This window comes from Periophthalmus magnuspinnatus, chromosome 4, assembly GCF_009829125.3.
Source record: "Periophthalmus magnuspinnatus isolate fPerMag1 chromosome 4, fPerMag1.2.pri, whole genome shotgun sequence".
Lineage (NCBI taxonomy): Eukaryota > Metazoa > Chordata > Actinopteri > Gobiiformes > Gobiidae > Periophthalmus > Periophthalmus magnuspinnatus.
Window position 1 is genome coordinate 16837292 of NC_047129.1, and position 19562 is coordinate 16856853.

The 19562-nt window shown below is 40.1% G+C and overlaps 1 protein-coding gene across 3 annotated transcripts in view; it reads left to right on the forward strand.

Annotated features, from left to right (window-relative positions):
• Positions 1–18492, forward strand: part of mylk4b (myosin light chain kinase family, member 4b) — a 40347-nt gene extending 21855 nt beyond the window's left edge. For 2 of the 3 annotated variants that reach the window (XM_055221396.1, XM_055221397.1), the window contains 12 exons: positions 7992–8088; positions 8884–9223; positions 9772–9986; positions 10955–11060; positions 12104–12197; positions 12832–12941; positions 13665–13806; positions 13892–13962; positions 14041–14169; positions 15071–15302; positions 15940–15988; positions 16100–18492. In XM_055221396.1, the coding sequence (XP_055077371.1) occupies positions 7992–8088; positions 8884–9223; positions 9772–9986; positions 10955–11060; positions 12104–12197; positions 12832–12941; positions 13665–13806; positions 13892–13962; positions 14041–14169; positions 15071–15302; positions 15940–15984 (1581 nt within the window). In that variant the 3' untranslated portion in view covers positions 15985–15988; positions 16100–18492. Of the gene's footprint in view, positions 1–4556; positions 5242–7991; positions 8089–8883; positions 9224–9771; positions 9987–10954; positions 11061–12103; positions 12198–12831; positions 12942–13664; positions 13807–13891; positions 13963–14040; positions 14170–15070; positions 15303–15939; positions 15989–16099 lie in introns of those variants that run through there. The other variant, XM_055221395.1, reaches the window with a different exon arrangement.
• The last annotated feature ends 1070 nt before the right edge of the window (positions 18493–19562 follow it).

The window sequence follows — 19562 nt, forward strand, 5'->3', positions numbered from 1 at the left end:
CATGTCCCCTGATCTCTATGGGGATAGATGAGTTTAATGGTATACTGTGGGTGGAACATTCCGGTAAAGCAATTTTATCTCCATGAACACAAGCTGGTGGTATATCAGAAAAGTTACACAGTGCAGCTTTAAAATAAGAATAAAAAAAATAAAAAAAAGGGAAAAGTAACATTGCAGTTTAAAATGATTTGGTTTGGAGATTTCAGATTTTCTAATGTACACTGGCTGACATTTTTAAATACCCAAAGCAGGCCTATTGTGCTTGTGTCTGCTCTATAGTTATAATCTCTGAAACCCATGGATCATTATGTTATAATTGGCCCATTTTAGATCGCAATATTTAACTAAACTGATTACTGTAATTCTCTTCTCTTTGGTCTCCTCAATAAATCCTTCCAGAAACTGCAGCTCCTTCAGAACTCTGCAGCCCGGGTCATAACACGTACCCCCACTATCCACCACATCACCCCCGTCCTACAGCAACTCCACTGGCTCCCCATAAAACAGAGAATTAACTTCAAAATTCTAATTACCACCTTCAAAGCAACACACAATATAGCCTCTTCATACATATCTCACCTCCTCCACATTGCTGCTCCTCCCCGCACTCTCTGCTCCTCCTTCTCTCTCCAGCTCACTGTACCCTCTGCCCGACTTGTGACCGTGGGGAACAGGGCTTTCAGCCGCTCTGCCCCCCAGCTCTGGAACTCTCTCTTTCCTGATCTCTGCAACTTAGACTCTCTTCCAGACTCAAACCTCACCTGTTCAGACTGTCCTATCTCTTGTAACCAATCACAGATCTTTTATCAATCAGTTGTTTGTCATGTTTTATTGTATTTGTATGTTATATTTGATCTTGTTCAGTGTCCTTGGGTGTTTTGAAAGGCGCTTATCAACAAAATGCATTATTATTATTATTATTATTATTATTATTATTATTATTATTATTATTATTATTATTATTATTATTATTATTATTATTATTATTATTAAACTGACTTAATAAAAGAAACAAGTCAGCTGACCTCTATGTTAGAAATCTGCGCTGGCTAGTGGGAGCTGATGTCGCAATAAACGCCATCACAGCAAAAAGCCACGGAGCTGTCGGCCCCTCCTACGAATAGATGCACATCACAGAGATCACAGTCGGGGATTTTTTATGATGGATGGTGGAGGTGAAAACAGGAGTTGATCGGCAAAATGGTGTCTTGAAAATAAGCGATTAAAGATTGCCCAAACATGCACCAATCACTCCAAAAACAACTTCAGAAAGTCAATGAGAAGAAAACAACTATCACATGGTTAAAAGCTCTGAAAAGTCCATTTTGCAGAATATATATGTGGTTTTGCTTACCAGTGCAACCCCTATATGGAAAACAGACTTTGCAATGAAAGGCACCTCACCAGATGGTCCCTAACCTCAGTGCCACCAGCTTTACTACAACTGTTAGCATTCAGTTTGATGGAGTCACTATTTATTTCCATCTCTTGCTCCACTTTACAGTACAGGATGCTATGACATGAATTTATCTCACTGTCTATTCATGTTCCCTTTTGTTCATATGTTACTCCATTGGTGCAGACAACAGATTACAAAGTTCCAGAATAAGCATTATGGTCTGTCTGTGTCATCTGCTGAGTAACTCTATCTCTAACTGTGTAGGATTCACAGGCCGCGTCACTGTTGCTAACACTGTTTGAATACGGCACTGTCTCCGGTTTAGCAGTTACCCTTTCTAAGACTGGCAGGGTACAGTTAAACCCCAACTGCCCCCGGGACGAGCAGTCGGCCAATCAGAGAGTGCTTTACTTCTGAGTAGCTCCTGATGTACTCATGCTCTAGATATTAGCACAAATGTCTCACTGGTGTTAAATGTGGTTAACGAGATTAGCTGTTCTTGTTTTCTTTTATTAACTTTTGTTTGTAGTGCTATTCGTATTCAGTTCTTATTAGCGTTAGAGTTATCGTTGTGTTTCTTTAGTAGTTTCTGATGATGCTTTGCCTGGAATGTTCCACCATATGGCATTAAACTTATCTATCTTGCATTTATTTAATTACAAGATTTTTTTTTATTGCTCAAAAATATCTTGAAATAGTGTGACCACCTTTCCACAGATACGACCTGCAACTTGAGCCTGTAGAGATACCTGCTTATCTCCATGATATAAGTTTAATGCACTACTGTGGAACATTTTAGATGTCCATGGAGACAAGCAGGTGGTCAAAATAGTTTCATAGTGCATCTGCAATCAACAGACAATACATTCATTAGTATTATCGCAAGTGATAGGATTTTTCATTCTTAAGTAAAGTAGTGTAAAGTAAAATAGAGATTATTACAAAAGGATAATAACTTTACACCTTCAAAATTCTGAATAAGAAAGGGGGGTTTTAGATGAAGAGGTTTTAGATGTCGTCCATGCATGTTTGAGTAATTTAGCGATCTCTCCTGGGCCCTGTTTGAACCATTCTTTTTTTTGCTGTAAGATTCTGGGCCATGTTCCATCCACAAGCATCACCCATGCTTCCACACGACAATTCTGCATAAATATATCAAAACATGATACAGAACAATACACTACAGCTTCACAAACCTGATGCGATGTGCAGTAGTTTCAGTAGTATAGCGCTGTGAAGGAGGAGTGAGTGTCAAAAGGGAGAGTGAAACATAAAACATATTAATACTTTTTCTGCAAATTTACCATCTTCAAAACAATAAAAGGTAGCATGGTAATCTAAATATGTTATGTGTTAGCAGTTAATACCCCATAGAAATAAAATAGCCCCTCTTTAAATTATAAGCATATCTCTAAAATTGTTCCTAATTGTTCGAAGAATTCGTTTAGCTGTTCAGTGAGCATGCCCTCTTGTTGTAAGCCTGTTCCTCTTGAGTCTGGCCTGTGCTGTAGCTGTCTGTGCTGTGTGACAGCTGACAGGCCTGGTCTAGAGCAGTGCTGGGGACACAGGGAGGGTCAGGTTTTTCCGGTGCTGACAGATGGACGTGAGCCCGAAGGCGCCAGTGACACCCTCCTCCTCAGATACACTGCCCCAGGGCCTTTAACAGGGTGTGTATGTGTATGTGTGTGTGTGTGCCCAGACAGCCCTCCTCCTCATATACTCCTGCACCAGGTTAAGGTACACTTGAACCCATAGGGAAACTTGCCCTCTGCATTTGGGTATCTCCTCAGGAGCAGTGGGCACTCAGTCCTGTGTTTGGGGACCCATCTCTATAATCTTGTTGCCATGCTTGGTCAGGACTACCTTTGCTGGAGGATTGTATGGTGCATGTTTGGATTGATGGGGGAAACCACAGTGCCTGGAAGAAACCCACCAAGACATGGTGAAGCATGAGTGCTAGCCACTCAGCGACTGTGCCTCTCAGTGACTGTGCCACCCAGGGCCAGGGCCTTTACCAGTCTGTGTGTGCCCAGACATGTCCCAGACAGAAATAATCACCAAAGGCAGTAGAAAATCATATGTGTTGTAAGTGAGGCATGCAGGACCAGGTCTTCAGGAGGGCAAAAGGGTGCACTGTAACCTCAGTTCAAAATGTTTGCCTCCTCATTTCAGTCGCCTAAAATAATGGCACTTAATGGAAGCGTATTATGTTTGCACCCATTTGAAACACAAATGCAACTTCAGTTAGTTTGGTCAGCACCCGAGCCTGAAGTTCTTGTAAGTTCAGATATATCAAATTTGTACCTAAGTACAGTACTTTACTGCTTTTACTTCATAACATTCCAACATTACCCATTAGTACACTACCTCATCCATGATCTTGTTTGAGAACACTTTTCATCCTAAAACAGTGTGATTAATTAGGCTGTTCCATTTGTTTAGTGTCAAACAACACAATACACAGTATATAGTTCTTATTCAACCATGGCTTGAGAACCAGTGAGGTCTTGACACTATTCCTTTGTCCCTGAACATTTGAGCACTTAACGTCCAGCTATTTTCACCTCCTTCTAACCACATAGCCAAGCCCAGTGCTGGGAATCTATGTCAATTGTGAAACACTCTGAATGTCTGCGTATTTGTTTATGAGAAAGACATGGTATTTGACACGGTTTAGAAATGACCAGAGCGACCCGCATCTTTAACATTGCCCCGGTGTTTTATGTCGGTCACGGCCTGGAACATAAAGCCACCTGTCATCCTCGCCTGCTAAACAATTAAACCTACTCTTGTCAAAGATAATCTTCACAGCTGATCACAAATTCAATGTGAATTTACCAAGTTTTCTCAGTATAACTCCTTCTTTCCTTGAGCGAGTCTTCTTGATGTGGTTGTTTTGTGTTTTATGTGTTTGTGTTCGTTTTTATGGCGTCATATTTCAAACTCACATTGTTGGGATTCTAACACCTGCTGTCGAGCTTTCAAAGTATCTCGAATATCACATAGCGATCCTCTCCAGCATCTCCAGCTAACTCCCATCTATCCCCAACCGCACACTCAAGCCCCCCTCTTATCACTGCCACTCACACGCTGACGTCCGCTGGGGGCTGCACTTTGAATTGGACCATAGCTATTTGCTATTCTTAAATTTAAACCGTGCTGTGCTGCGATGAAGGAGAGTGCTTTGTTGTCTGCTGCCTACAGATTGGTCTAGGAAAATGATTCTTGTTTTGGAATCGCTCAAGCCTGCATGAAGACAACATCATCAATCAGATTAATTTCCTCGGTGGTTTTGCTTTCAAGCAGCTATGAGTTCCAGCCTGATAAACTCTCTGGCAAAGGTGTACGACCCTAACCCTCTGCAGAAATCTGGAGCGAGGAAGCTGTCTCTTTGCGGCTCTGAGAAGTCCCAACCTCTAACATCGTCTTCCTCATCTTCTTGTCCTGTTTTAAATGACCCACTGCGTTGCGTGGAGAGCCGCATGGACTCCCTAAGTTCTCAGATGGAGCGTCTTCTCAACATGCAGCAAACCGTCCTGACCAGACTGGATGGCTTGTCCCAAGATGTGCGAGGTATGGGGCGGGATCTTGCACTCATGAGGGGCGATGGAGGTAGCGTTGGGAGTCGGCGTAGCTCCGGGGATGAGGCTGGTTATCGAGAGCTTCGCGTGGCTGTGGAGAGGACCGGAGACAGGGTGGATGTCCAGGGACGCAGGCTGGAGACGGTGGAGCGGATCGTGGAGGGAACACAGCAGGTCATCAGCTACATCGGGGAGGTGGTGAAGAGCTCCAGACTGGTGGAGCTGCTCTTTAAACAGCCAGGGAGGAAAGGCAGGAGGAAGGTGAGTGGAGGTAGAGCACTATATGGGATGATATGGGGGACACATGGAGGATGGATTATAAATTTGGGCTGCAAAAAATCATTATTGTAAAAAATAAATACATTGCTTCCCCATTTTACAGAAATCTTGTGTTTTTGACAGAAAAAAATGACAGAAAGCAGGATTGTATTCATGGTTTTGGACAATGGTCATATTTTTATATCACACTTTTCCACCTTCAAGGCACTCAAAGCGCTTTACATCAAGGAACCACTCATCCATTCACACACCACTGTACACAGGCACTTGGGGCGAGGTGGGTTAAGTGTTTTGCCCAAGGACACAACAATACTGGGATCTGTGGGAGCTAGAATTGCACCGCCAACCTGTGGGCTGGTGGATCAGACTGCTCTATTCAATGATTTCTATGTTGAGAGCGGGATTCAAACTACCAACCTTCAGATCAGTGGCCAAACACTCTACAAACTGAGCTACTTTCCTTATTAGGTTCTACATTAGACTTGAAGTAACGCATATCAAATAAAATTTATATTATTAAAAATGAAATGTTGATCCTAAATAAATGTTACCTTTGTCCTGTTATGTTAAAGATACACTCAATTTTATTTCTTTGTTTGGAGGATGAGCCACTGTCTTGTCATCATAGAGATGTTATTACTTTGGCTGAATTGTTCCACAGTATGGTATAAAACAATTTATTTAAGTGGGTTTGATTTTATTTTATCATCTACCTTGGATTAACATAAGAATATACAATGAGATGTGACAGTATCACAGTTGGCAGAGCGTTTGTCCTCTGAGCTGAAAGCTGGCAGTTCAAATCCTGCACTTGACATAAACATCACTGAGCCACAGGTTGGTGATGTGATTCCAGTTCCCACAGATGAATGCTGTTGTTGTGTCCTTGAGCAAGACTCTTAACCCATCTCAGCCCCAGTGTCTATGAACGCTGGTGTATGAATGTGTGTGTGTTCCTTGATGTAAATGGAAAAACACTATATACAAATTTGACCATTTACCTTAAAACAACACAATATATGAACTTAGAATCAACATTTACATATATTATTGTATGTATAGAATTTGACCGGGTTGTTCTTCATTTGGAAATTGTATCAGTGTTATGTTAAAATCTGCCATAATGGTTTGTTAGATCGAACCTGATTTGCTTTTTTCCAAATGTATTAATCTGTGACTGAGGTCTAAGGCTACGTTTCTTCTTGCACTTTGGATTTTGAAAGCCACATTTCGAGTTGAACTGTTTGCTCTCACGTTTCCATTCTGAGGTCACTTTAACCTGGAAGTCTTCCTCCATTAGCCGCAGGCATAAGCTCTGGCTATGAGTGTGTTACTGTTTATAAGTTCTGCTCTCACCATAGTGAAAGGTCTTATTGCATTGTGTACATTGCAGTAAAAACAGTAGGAGCTTCACTAAAGGTTGCTCTATCAACTTTATACAGAGCCTTTTCGTGCTTGTCTTCGTGGAGATGCTATTGTTTTGCCTGGAATTAGTCATATCTATTGTATCTGGAGACTAGCAGATTACGCCAGCAGGTCAAGTTACAGCTCAGATCTGTGAAGAGGCAAGTACACCACAGTAAAAATGCACGTTCTTTCAAGGTCATTTTTGAGCAATAAAAACACATGCAGACGCTAACTGAACCAATGCAAGATATGTATAGATATGGTTAATGCCACACTGCAAAAGACCTGGTTGACTGAGGGACTACACAGACATCTTAATGCCATACTCTGAAGCATATTCTAGGCAATACAATAACATCTCCATAACGACAAGTAGAAAATTTACATAATGCACATTTATAACATATTTATACCAAATTATGTATGCAGCTGTTTTTGTCTTCCAAACCTTTTGCCCTCATGTTGTTATGTATTTCCTTAGGGTATTAATAGTTCCTTGTCCACCAGTGTCATTCTCTGCAATGTTAAGTGGTTTTCCTTCTCACCGTCTGGTCGCAGGGTTACGGGGTGTGTTTGATTGGAGTCAGACTGCTTATCTTATCCCAAAAGTCTTTATCAGCTCAGACTGGGACAGTGGCTGCACATGTTCTGGCTCTGGAGAAGTGAGAGTCCCCTGTCCTTATATGAAAACACTGTTCTCCACACTTTGTGAACGCTTGACATCGTGTAGTGTTCTATGTAGTGTGGGTTTATTTCTGTCTCACCTGCGTCTGACGTTTGACAGACTTTCCATGGAAATATAGTTGCCTACTGTTCTGTCATTAGTCTTCACAAATCCATTCTTCACATAAACATGGGGATGGGGAAGTTGTGCTTTGTCTGCAAGGTTCTACAGTATGGCATTAAAGATCTATTGCACATTTAATCAATAAGAGGTATTTTAATTGCTATTTTAAAACCTTAAAAAACATGCATGTGTAAGATGAGTCATGAGAACTCAGAACTCTCCACGGGTCTGACCTATTTGTGTGTTTCAGCGTTCTGTTATATGCAACATTTTGACTTTTTCCGATTCAAAAGATATAATATTTATGTTTAAATTCTTATTCACTATGGCAATTGTCCTATTTTTGATCATTCCAAAACCCTTGGATAACTTGGTGGTGGCATCCGCTTGACACCAGTGTGTGAGAAAAGAAGGTATGATTTAAGGGTGTATATGTAGCTTGTGACTATAACTGTCATGTGCATATACAGGTTAGCTTACATTGCTAGTGTGTAATGTAAAACTGTGAAGTGAACTGATTTACTTTCTGTTTGTACAGGTCAAAGACGCCAAGTCAAAAGATGAGAAAGACAAAGCCAAAGGGAACCTGAAGGGAGTAAAGGTCCAGAAGAAGAGGAAGGCCCATGATGGATCAGGTGCCCTGTCATTAACAGACTCATATCTGAGCACGACCCAGCTTAAGTCCTGCATGTGTCACTTTTAATTACTCTACAGTACATTTACATTTGTTTTTGTTATTTAAACTGGCTGGGCTACTTACTGCAATTCTTATTTAAATGTGCACTTTGTAACTTTTCTTATTACATTAAAGCTGTACCTGGAATGTTAACATTTCATTAATCTCTATATTGCATTTATATTGCAAATTAAATTTTAAATTATACAAAAATAAATCACTAAGATGCATTTCTTCCATGAGCTTGCTGGACTTTCCACAGATTTGACCTGTAATTTGTCCTGGCCATGTCACCTGCTTGTCTTTACAGAGATAGTTTAAAAAAAAAAAACAGGCAAACTATTAGAATCTCCACGGAGACAAGCAGTTGATTGAGATGTTACATAGTGCACCTTTCACTAATGCTTTGTGTTTCGAGATAACATAGAAAGTTATTTTGCTATCCCTTATGGCTAGTTTTATTCAACCTTTATTAGACATATTGTGACATTTGGACATTTTAAATCTTAATATTAATCGAAAACGACTTAGTTGCAGATTTTTTTTTTTTTTATTTACAAAAATGACTGCACAACATTGCCAAATCCTACTCATATCACTGATTACAAAAATGAAATTGGAGACTGAAGTATTTCCACAGCAGTGGGCGTACACCGGTTTGTGTAATAGTCTGCTTTAACTTTAATTTGCATTCATCATCTGTCTCTGTCTTATTGTTTCATACTGTATTCACTGACTCCATGTCTTTCTATAGATTCTCCTACTTTGAATGAACCAGTTCTACAAGAGAAAGTAGAGGAGCTGAATCGTCAGAACACTGAGCTGTCTGTGTGTGAAACCCAACGAGAAGACGAGGAGAAGCCTACAGAACTGATCCTAACTGCTCCAGACACGTCCTCCGCCCACTCAGAAGAGGCACAGAAGAGTGAACGAGAGAAAGAGGAAGATGTGTTTGACGACTCAGAGTGTGAGGAAGATAAACTCAAAACAGAGGAGGTTCAAACTGAGCAGGTTCACACAGCGAAGGATGAAGGGAAAGCTGCAGAGGACATTCCAACTCAGATCTGCAACGCCACACTAGGGTCCCAAGAAAGGTGATTATTGTAATGATTTGTCACGATGAGAGAATTTCTGTTCGCATTTGCACTGACGTGGAACTAAACCTGGACTAGACTGGGACTGAACCAGGACTAGAACAGGACTTAGTATACAGTTCTAAGCTGGCCTCAAACCAGGACCAAATCAGTGCAAAACACCTCTAATTTTGAGTGTGAAATCATATAATATTGTGTGTATATTTGATTTTTAGTTTAAATATGCTGTTTTCATTTCACAAAAATATTAAGTATGTGCTCAATCACATAGGAGGAGCTCAGAATAGAGACACTGCTCAAACTCCTGCCTCCACAACTTGGCCCCCGATAAATGGGAAGAAAATGGATAATAATTTTTTTTTATATATTAAATGATCTTGTAATGGTCTTCTTAGATGATCTTCCTTAGCACTGTACTTGCTTTGGTATAAATCAACTAAAGTTACTAATATCCTAAAGACTCTAATATTACTTTTGGTCTGTGTATGTTGTTTAATGTTGCCTTACACTGAACAGTTTTAACTCAATATTTAACGGTGTCTTTATAGTAATGAAGATGTCGGCGATGTGGCCTCAAGCAGCAAGCGGCGCGGCACAGAGGAAGACCTGGTAAAAGACGATTTAAAAAAGAGCCGTGTTGATGATCACAACAAGGAAGAGTTAAGTGAAGAGACCGAACAGCAGGCTTCAACATCTGAACAGGACAAATCAGAAACAGAGGAGGCAAAGGCAGAACACGACAAAGAAAAAGACTTTAACATAGGTAACTTTATATGTTTACATGATCTATTTAAAGATGCACTAAGCAACTTTTCTTGGTGGAGGGTTTGCCATCTGCTTGTTTCCATGCAGATGTTATTGCTTTGCCTGGAATGTCACACAGCAACTTATCTTTCTTGTTATTATTATTCAGTTACAGGTCTTTTTATTAAGAAAATATCTTGTGAAACATGTTCTTACTGTAAGAGGGGTGGGTTTGCCTCTCCACAGATCTGACCTGTAATGCGTTCTGCTGATGTTGCATGTGCTTTGTGGCGATTGAGAGATTGAATGTCATATGGGACATTTAAGGCTGAGTAATAACATCTCAATGGAGACAAGCAGGACCCTCCACCATAAAAGTTACATACTGTCACTTTAAACTCTACAGCACAATACCATCAAGTGTTTTTATTAAGAAAATACTCATGATACGAGATACATGTTCTTACTGTAAATGGGGTGAGCTTGCCTCTCCACAGATCTGACCTGTAACATAGCCTGCTGAAGTTGTGTTCTCGTCTTCATGGAGATTGCGAAATTTAATGTCATATAGAATATTTAAGGTTACGTAATAACATCTCCATGTAGACAAGAAGGACCTTCCACCAGAAAGTTACATACTGTCCCTTTAGAATCGACAACACAATACCATCACGAAATGATGTCTATTAGTAAAGGGATCTTGACTACTGGTTTGTTGTGTTTGTTTACAAGCCGCTGTTTCCTGGTTCCACTCTCCTATAGCCTCACGCAAACGTCTGTGCAGACTTGACATTTAGGTTTTCCTTCTGAAATGGATCAAATGTCATAACATGTCTGCCCATGCGTCACGGACATGTCACAGCTGGTAGAGCCAATAATGAGGCACCGCCATGATGCTATTTTCATCTACTTTGTTTCTGGGCAAGAAGTTCATCGCTCAAAGTTCAAACTTGTAACTTCATAACCGATCAAATCTGTTTATTTCAGATTTTAGCCCACCCCCATCTGCTCCCTTTGACCATCGCATTGTCACACCGAAGCCACATCAAATTGCCACTTACTACACGATCAACAGGGAGGAGGTACTGGGAGGGTGAGTACTACAAACTTGGCTGTTGGATATATATTTTTATTACTTTATTTTCATAAGACTGTGAAGTGATCTTTGTCCTCTAATGAAACGACAGAGAATCTTACACCATGTGAAGTGAGGGCTAATTGTTTTTCCAAGACCACTCTATTGCCCTCTAAAGGGCAGTTGACTCCAAGCACGGGGGGCACTTACCAAAGCGCGGCCCCCTCTGATGTAATAGACCAGGGCTAAATCCTGCCTCTCAAAGTGAGATTACTCCTCTGCACGCAAGCGCATCGCTCACATGCTTCACAAAATGACATACTAACAGTATTCATTTCACTGTGGCTAGGACATAATTATTATCAGTATATCACTATGGGGAAGTTGCTTAGACTTTATAATAATCTATATATATATATATATATATTTAAATTATTTTAATAATATACTGTCTAAATCAGACTTGGAGAGACTTACCAATGCGTTTATCTGCAGTAGGTTAGACTACTGTAACATCCTGTTCACTGTAATACAGCTGCAGTACATCCAATAGCAGCAGAACACTTCTGCTATTGTCCTGACTAGAACCAGGAAGTATGAGCACAAGTCCTGTGCTCCGGTCTCTGCACTGGCTCCTGTGGCTCAGAGAATAGACTTTAAAGCAGCTCTGCTTGTGTTAAAGTCTATCCATGGCCTAGCACCAAAGAACATCTCCCACATGTTAGTGCCATATGAACCATCTCACACTCTGAGTTTAGTCCTGGTTTAGCCCTGATTTAGTCCAGGTTCAGTTCTGGTTTAGTCCCGGCCTCCTGCTGGTGCCCATAGTCAGGGCTAAACATGGGGAATCAGCGTTTCAGTTTTATGTAGCTAAAACCTGGAACAGTCTTCCTGAAGACGTGAGACCGGCCTCTACTTTGACAATGTTTTAAATCCAGGCTCATTGTTTATGTCCAGGTTTGAAAAGTTTCTGTTTTGCTGTGTGAGAGATTGAACCACCCACCTTTTGTTTAGAGAGTTTTATTTTAATGTCTTTGTTTCTTAATACCTGTTTCTTTTAGGGGCCGTTTTGGACAAGTCCACAAGTGCATAGAAAATTCCTCTGGCCTGACGTTAGCTGCCAAGATCATCAAAGCTAGAAGCCAAAAAGAGAAGGTGCAGCAGCCATCACCCAATGAACACTCAATATAACATTTTTATGATGCTGATTGGACGCCAGTTAGACTAGACATTCTCAGACCTTATTATTACACTGGTCTTTGTGAAATTCTCATCTTTATAAATAGATCCAGCTCAGCAGTTCTGTGGATTCAAAGCTGTGTGACTGTGATCAGGTGCCAGGGTGCAGTTTCATGGTTAGACTATGGTGAAAATGTTGTCAGTTTATATTGTCAGCTATTCTAATTGAAAGCAGGTTCATATTACACATAACTGACCTAATGTGACAAATCAGTCTGGGTAGTGCTTTGTGTCACAACACCACCAGCCTCAAAAGCAGTTATAGATCCTGTATTACTCAAAATTGACTCTTTTGTGCTTTAAGTCATGTTATAATGTTGTTACCTCATCCAAAACATACCTGAAATTTTGTTTTCTTTCATTCACACATGTTTGAGTACTACGGTATTTTTAGTCTTCCTACATTTACAAAACTCAAATGCTCTGTTCTACCTTGTGATGTCATCAAGTGATAGTTTCACATTAACAGCTCCCTCATGCCTGATATTTAGCGGCTGATATCTTTATATTTGTCATTTTGATGATTTAATTTGATGTTATATTGTGACAGGAGGTGGTGAGGAATGAGATCCAGGTGATGAACCAGCTCAACCATGCAAACCTTATCCAGCTGTACGCCGCCTTTGAGTCTCGCCACGACATCATCCTGGTCATGGAGTAGTAAGTGCATGCAATTTAAACATATTAAGGTGGGACTAAACACCTAAACTCCACCCACAAGGAGGACTAAAGAATAGAGGGAGGGGGGAGGAGGGGCCGTGTCTAGAGGACTAAAGAGGAGTGAGGGGGTAGAGTCCGGACATGTGAGGAACAGTGTGATTTGTCTAACAGGTATCCACACTTCAAACTCCATCCCTACAGCCAGGTGTTTGTAATCCGAAACACCTGGCTGTAATCAAGGCAGTCCTGTGTAATGTCACCAACTACACGTAGCACTGGAGGCAGCACACTCTTAGCTTTAGGCTTTTTGGGCCAGAAAGCTGCAAAAGTATCAAAACATCACTAGGAATAGTAGCTAATGCCATTGAAACACCATATACACAGTTTGGTAGTGAAAAAAAAGTTGGTTTAGTGTTTGGTTTCACTTTAAACATAAACAGATCACTGGGGTGCGAGATCAAAAGATTAACACAAAATGAACAAACATTTAAACTGTTGTATTCTCTAAATCTGTCACACAGCACCATCCTCCTCTCCTTCAACATTTTTATTAGGTATTACTATTATTAGGTTTTATTTCAAAATTAGCTGGGCACATGACACTAGTCCAGTATAGTGAGTTCATATCTACTTCACACATTATTTACAATCTCACAATAAGGAGAGGTAGTTACAAATCAATTGGTTTCTTATCTCACCTTGATGGTCCTGTTTTACTTCCAGCGTTGAAGGAGGAGAGTTGTTTGACCGGATCATCGATGAAAACTACAACCTCACTGAATTGGACACAGTGCTGTTCATACGACAGATATGTGAAGGCCTGCAGTACATGCACAAGATGTACATTTTACATCTTGACCTCAAAGTAAGACCAATGAAGTTAGAGCCTTACCGCTGTTTATTGAAAATAGTATTTTAATCCCAGATCTTGTTTTCTTGCCTTTTTCCAGCCGGAGAATATTCTGTGTGTTAGTAGAGTCACAAACAAAATCAAAATTATCGACTTTGGTCTGGCCAGAAGGTATTGTCATGTTAATTATATTTTATCATTTTCATGATAACGATAAGCAGAATTTCAATATATTCTCATTTGTGCCAGGTACAAGCCCAGAGAAAAGCTGAGGGTGAACTTTGGGACGCCCGAGTTTCTGGCCCCTGAAGTCATCAACTATGAGTTTGTTTCATTCCCAACCGACATGTGGAGCCTTGGTGTCATCACATACATGCTGTGAGTTTAAAATCTATTTCGGCAGACAATATAAGTAGAGGTAGATAGAGTAGCCAAATATTGTACTTAAGTAAGATAATCCATTGCTTCATAGAAGAACAGAAGAAATGACTCATGTACGACCATTTAGGGAAGCTAGTAAGTAAGAGTAAATAAACTAAACATCTGTTTTTATTTAATGCAATTGGAAGAACCACAAATATAATATTGACAACATAGATTCTGTGACCTATTTGCAGTAGAAAGACTTTTACTCAAGTAAATGTAGGCCTACTAGTAACACTTTATAACTACAACTTAATATCATAAACAAAGACTTATGTCATAATCGATAAATAGCTTATTAAGAATTCCTTAGTATCTACTTAATTAATAGCCTAACCCATTATGGTTAGTTAAGTGAATTAAGTCTGTTCATGCTTTACTAAGGCTTAGGTGTTAGGTTAAGGTGTATTCATAGACTGTAAATAAATGGACATAGATAATCATCATGGGCATGCTTTCGGCTCCGTCGACTGTCTCCAATTCACTTTATATTGATAAACTGTGGCCCCTCTCTCTGTAACTGTTGTAGTGAACGCCATCATTTTGGTTTTAAAATATTTGTATTAACCTGCTCTACATGATGCTGGATCACGGTCCTTTTTATTTCGCTATTATGTCCATAAATCAAGATATCAACATCAGTAACAGTTGAATCAGGCACCTTCTTTCCTACTAATGTTAGCGACAGGTTTGATTGACAGCATTGCTAAGCGCCTCGACAAGCTTCATTTGGATGGAACGTTTTGACGTCATACTCCACTTTATACAGTCTATGGGTGTATTATAAAGTCGACCTACTAGCCTCTGTATATACAATAATATTGCTCTGTTTCTGAGCCGTACTTTGTTGCTCTAGCCTCAGCGGCCTGTCTCCGTTTTTGGGGGATGATGATAATGAGACGCTGAACAACATCCTGGCGTGTCAGTGGAACTTTGAAGAAGAGGAATTCACGGACGTGTCGGACGAAGCCAAAGACTTCATCACACGTCTGCTGGTCAAGAGCAAGAGCTGGAGGATGAGTGCCACCGAGTCCCTCAAGCACCCCTGGCTGTCAGACCAGGAACTGCACTACAAACTAGACCAGAAGGTAGCCCACTAGATTCAATTCAATTACTTTGGAGTGAGTGGGGGTGTTCTGCATGTATGTCTACAGCGGAATGTTCAGCAGTTACCATGGTTACACAATGCAAACATTACCAAACACAGCAAAAAACATTTTACGATAGTCTGAAAAAATACAAAACGGATTTAAAGAACACATTTTCAGGAGCTTGTGATCAATCCTATTTATGTGTTTGATTTTAAATAAAAAGGTGAGAGTGACTAACTAAAAAACTATTGGCTAATCCTAGCTAGCTTGTGGTTGTAATTTTATGTGTGAGAGACTTGTTTAGCAGCACAAATCAGCTCACCTGCTATAGTTGCAACTAAGATTGGGTTCACGACGGAAGGAGACAAGACGAGAATCAGACAGAGAATTTGATAGAAGCCTGAAACTGTCCCGTGCGCACTGATAATTAAAGAGTGTAGGTCTACCTGAAATCTGGCATCTTTAAGATGGGCCTATGCATGCAAAAATATAAGCATATTAATGCTCTATAAGACTTTGAGCTCAGGGAAAATTATTATTATAGGGTAAAAATTGGTTTGGGAATGTCAAAGCTTAACAGTGTAGTGTTAAGACAGCAAGCATGTAAATATTGTTTTTCTTTTCATTCTGACAGAAAAATAAGTGCCACTCAACACATGCACCTCCACCAGAGAGCTAGAAAGGTGAGTTTACAGAATCAATCAAATGTTTAGTTTATACAGTTGCCTTACATTTGACTTTTGTTCTTGTGTGTAACTTACTAGCTTCTCCCGGTCCATGTTTTTTCTGTCCAGAACCATAATGAAGACCTCTGCATGTTTTTCACAACCTGGGCCCCGGAGCCTACCACTGGACCAACGCTGCTTTACCTGTGATGCTGTTTGGCAAATGGAAACTACTCTCTGCTTTGCTATCTTATGTTCAGCTCTGTGGTTTTGGCCTGCGGCACAAAAGTCATTATTTCTATCCTGACGAGAGTACAAACCTTTGGCTCAGTGAATGTTGCATTTTAGAGTCTCATTACTGGAGCTTGGTCAGTTACTAGGGATGCACCGATCCAGCATTTTAGTATCAATTTATTTCAATATTATAGGTTTAAGTATATGCCAATCCCAGATATCAACTGATACCAGTGCAGAGTCAGAAAATGGCATTTATTTCCTTCCTATAAAATAAAACAGAACTAATCCACAATGGAGCTGTTATTTATCACTCAAATAACCACAGAACAGCTTAATAAAAGTTCAAACATTCTGAGACTTTCTGGGACAACTATGGCAAATAGTCTTTTTACATAGTTTTATATGTCCAACCAGGATATATTTGGAAGCTGATATCCAAATTTTTCAGGATCGATCACAGACTGTATATATAAATTGACATAGCTAACCTGCTAGCCAGCACGTTCCAAATAGAAAGTGCACATGGGCGCACCAATTCTCTTTATATTAAACACTGTCACCCCTCTCTCCATAACTGCTGCTGTCAGGCTCCTCAATTTGGTCTTAATATGTTCGTATTAACCCACTCTAGTATTTTTATTTTGCTATTGTGTTTGTAAATCAAAATATGAACATTAATAACAGTCGCCTTCTTTCCTGGAGATCGCTCCCGCTGGCTTTAGCAACAGGTTGGATTGACAGCGTTCCTAAGCGCCCGCTCCCTGCTAAACCAGCAGTGTGGTTGGAAAGGGGCACTACCTTCAACAGCCTCATTCTCAGTTGACTCTTTGGTTGCTATGATACTCGCGGTCCAAATTGACCCCAATAACTGCTCTAGCCTCGATGAGCTTCATTTGACTGGAGCCGAACACTGTGGGTGACGTCACACTCACTCAGTTCACTTCTTTATACAGTCTAATATCGACACCTGTATCTGACACCAGTATCGTATCGGTGCATCCCTGTGACTTACCTGATACAGTGAACATAAATTTATGGCTAAAGTAATTATTTGCCCCATACTGACACCCACTCATTCATTGCATTTATTGCACTTTTTGACTTCACCCTCAAATAAGTTTAAGTTGAGATAATTTTGTGAATCATCTTTCTTGATTTCTTTCTTTCTTGTCAAGTCTTATAAATTGTTATTGTGTTTTCAATAGAAATGTTTTAGTATTAATTTATTTGTATATATCACTTCACACACAGCTCTTGTTCCCTGCAGAATGAGGCCATTGTATTTGTAGACACTGACCTCTTTAGCATCACTCACCTTGTTCTCTCAGACAATAGGCGCTGATGGATCCTGGAGTCATATCTCATGCCTAAGTCACCTTTAAATCTTTTGTCATGCGGTTAATAGAGCCAATAGTAATGTTAATATAAATTGTAACTAAGCCCTTCCCACGTCCACTTTTACAACAGATCCACCATAGACTATTGGCCCATTACTTTCCACTGTCACCATGCGTGCCGTAAGTGTGCTTTGGCTATTTGGAGTAGCGATCTCACCTTCCATGAAGGCATACTGAACAACATAGTACTACCTACCAATGATTCATTTCTTTCTTATTGCAGCAGATTCAGATGTTAATCTATTTACTCTTGTCACCAGACTGTACTTGAATTACAAAGCTTGGTACAGAGCGATTTCACACGTAAGCACAGATCTTACTTAGGGTGGCCAGATTTTCAAAATTCAAAAAAGGGACACATCCAGGTTGGGCTGGTTGGTCTGAATAAAATTGTGAAAAGAGAGAGTAACATTCTCCATTCTTGATTTATTTATGGGTCAGTCATAATCTGAAGGACTTCTGTCAGAGCATTATTTTGCCTTATGTTCATTTTGCTCAGTTTGCACAGCAAATGACAATCCTTTACTTTTGGCGAATATCAAACTTGTCAAAAATGGGGACGCCTGGAACATTTCTGGTGTCAAACTGGGACGATGGTTTTCGACAAATCTGCTGGGACAGGGGACACAGGGCTCAAAACTGGGACTGCCCTGGGTAAATAGGGATGTCTGGTCACCCTAATCTTACTGTATGTGTTTAGAGCAGAGTTTAAACCCCCGGAGTGAACATCAGGACAGACACATCACTTCTCTGTGCGGAAGACATGTTTTTGGTTCAAAAGTGAAAAAGCTTTGTGATTGACATTTCTTGATGAATTTATGTAACTTTTTCAGTTTTCTTTTGAAATGACACAAATAATTGTAGAATATTAAAATAAAAGTACACTACAAATATGTGTCAGTGTTGTTGTATTTTGTGCCAATGTAAACTCTCATAATAAGTAGGGACAAGAGTACGGTTCACTGTGAAGATGCTTAATAAACAAGGCCTAATTTGTGTTTCATTATTTTGTTTACATTTGGGAGTAGACTTATACATCCAAGGGACGATCTGGCACATTTTGAAAGAGTGTAATTTTGTAGGCCTATGTGTTTGTGCCGGCTCCCTCAGTTCAAGACCAAAAGTGCTCCTTAAACTACTGATTTAAGCCTGGTATAATTAGCTGAAGCACTGCATTGGGATTTTGAAGAGCCCCTTAAAAACCAGATGATTCATTTCGAGGGATTATTCCTCTTAATAAATAAATGTGAACTTGAGTAGGACAGATAAAAGACCAGGCATGCTCTGGAGCCTCTGTCCACAGGCTACCTGCGGCCTGGCTTTGAGCAGCTGTGTGGAGCTGTACCAGGGGTCTGTGACTGAACCAGACGCCCGCCTCTAAGTGTTCCACCTGGCCTTCAGTGTAGAGCTGTGAGCCACATGAGGGCGCCAGAAACACAAACATAAGGAAGGAGATGGTCACTCAGTACTGCATCAGTACTCTCCCAAACCAAATACTAAATTAGTCATTAAAGCTGCACTATGTAACATTCTGGAAGAGTGTTTGCCACTTTTTCCAATTTTTTTTACATCTTATTTTTACTGTCTTAAAAACTTGAAAAACAGAGCCACTTAATTTTAAATGGTTTGCAGTGGTCCAAAGTTATTCCTCACTTACCTTACGCATTTGAAGCATCCTAATTATTCACAGCTATGAGTTTATAAGCACTTATGGTAATGTTAACAACAACTAGCATGCTAACCGTGCACTTCTTGATTCTCGGACTATAAAACGTTTTATAATTAGATGCAGACAGTACACAGCTGGCTTATTTTGACCTTAAGACCTGCTCATTCAACATATCTGTACTGGGAAAATAAAAATGAAAATCAATGCCTGCTCTTTAAAGACCCTGTGCCTTATTTCTACTGTCTTAACCCTAGCTATAAAAAGTTACACCATCACTTTTGCCGGGTAA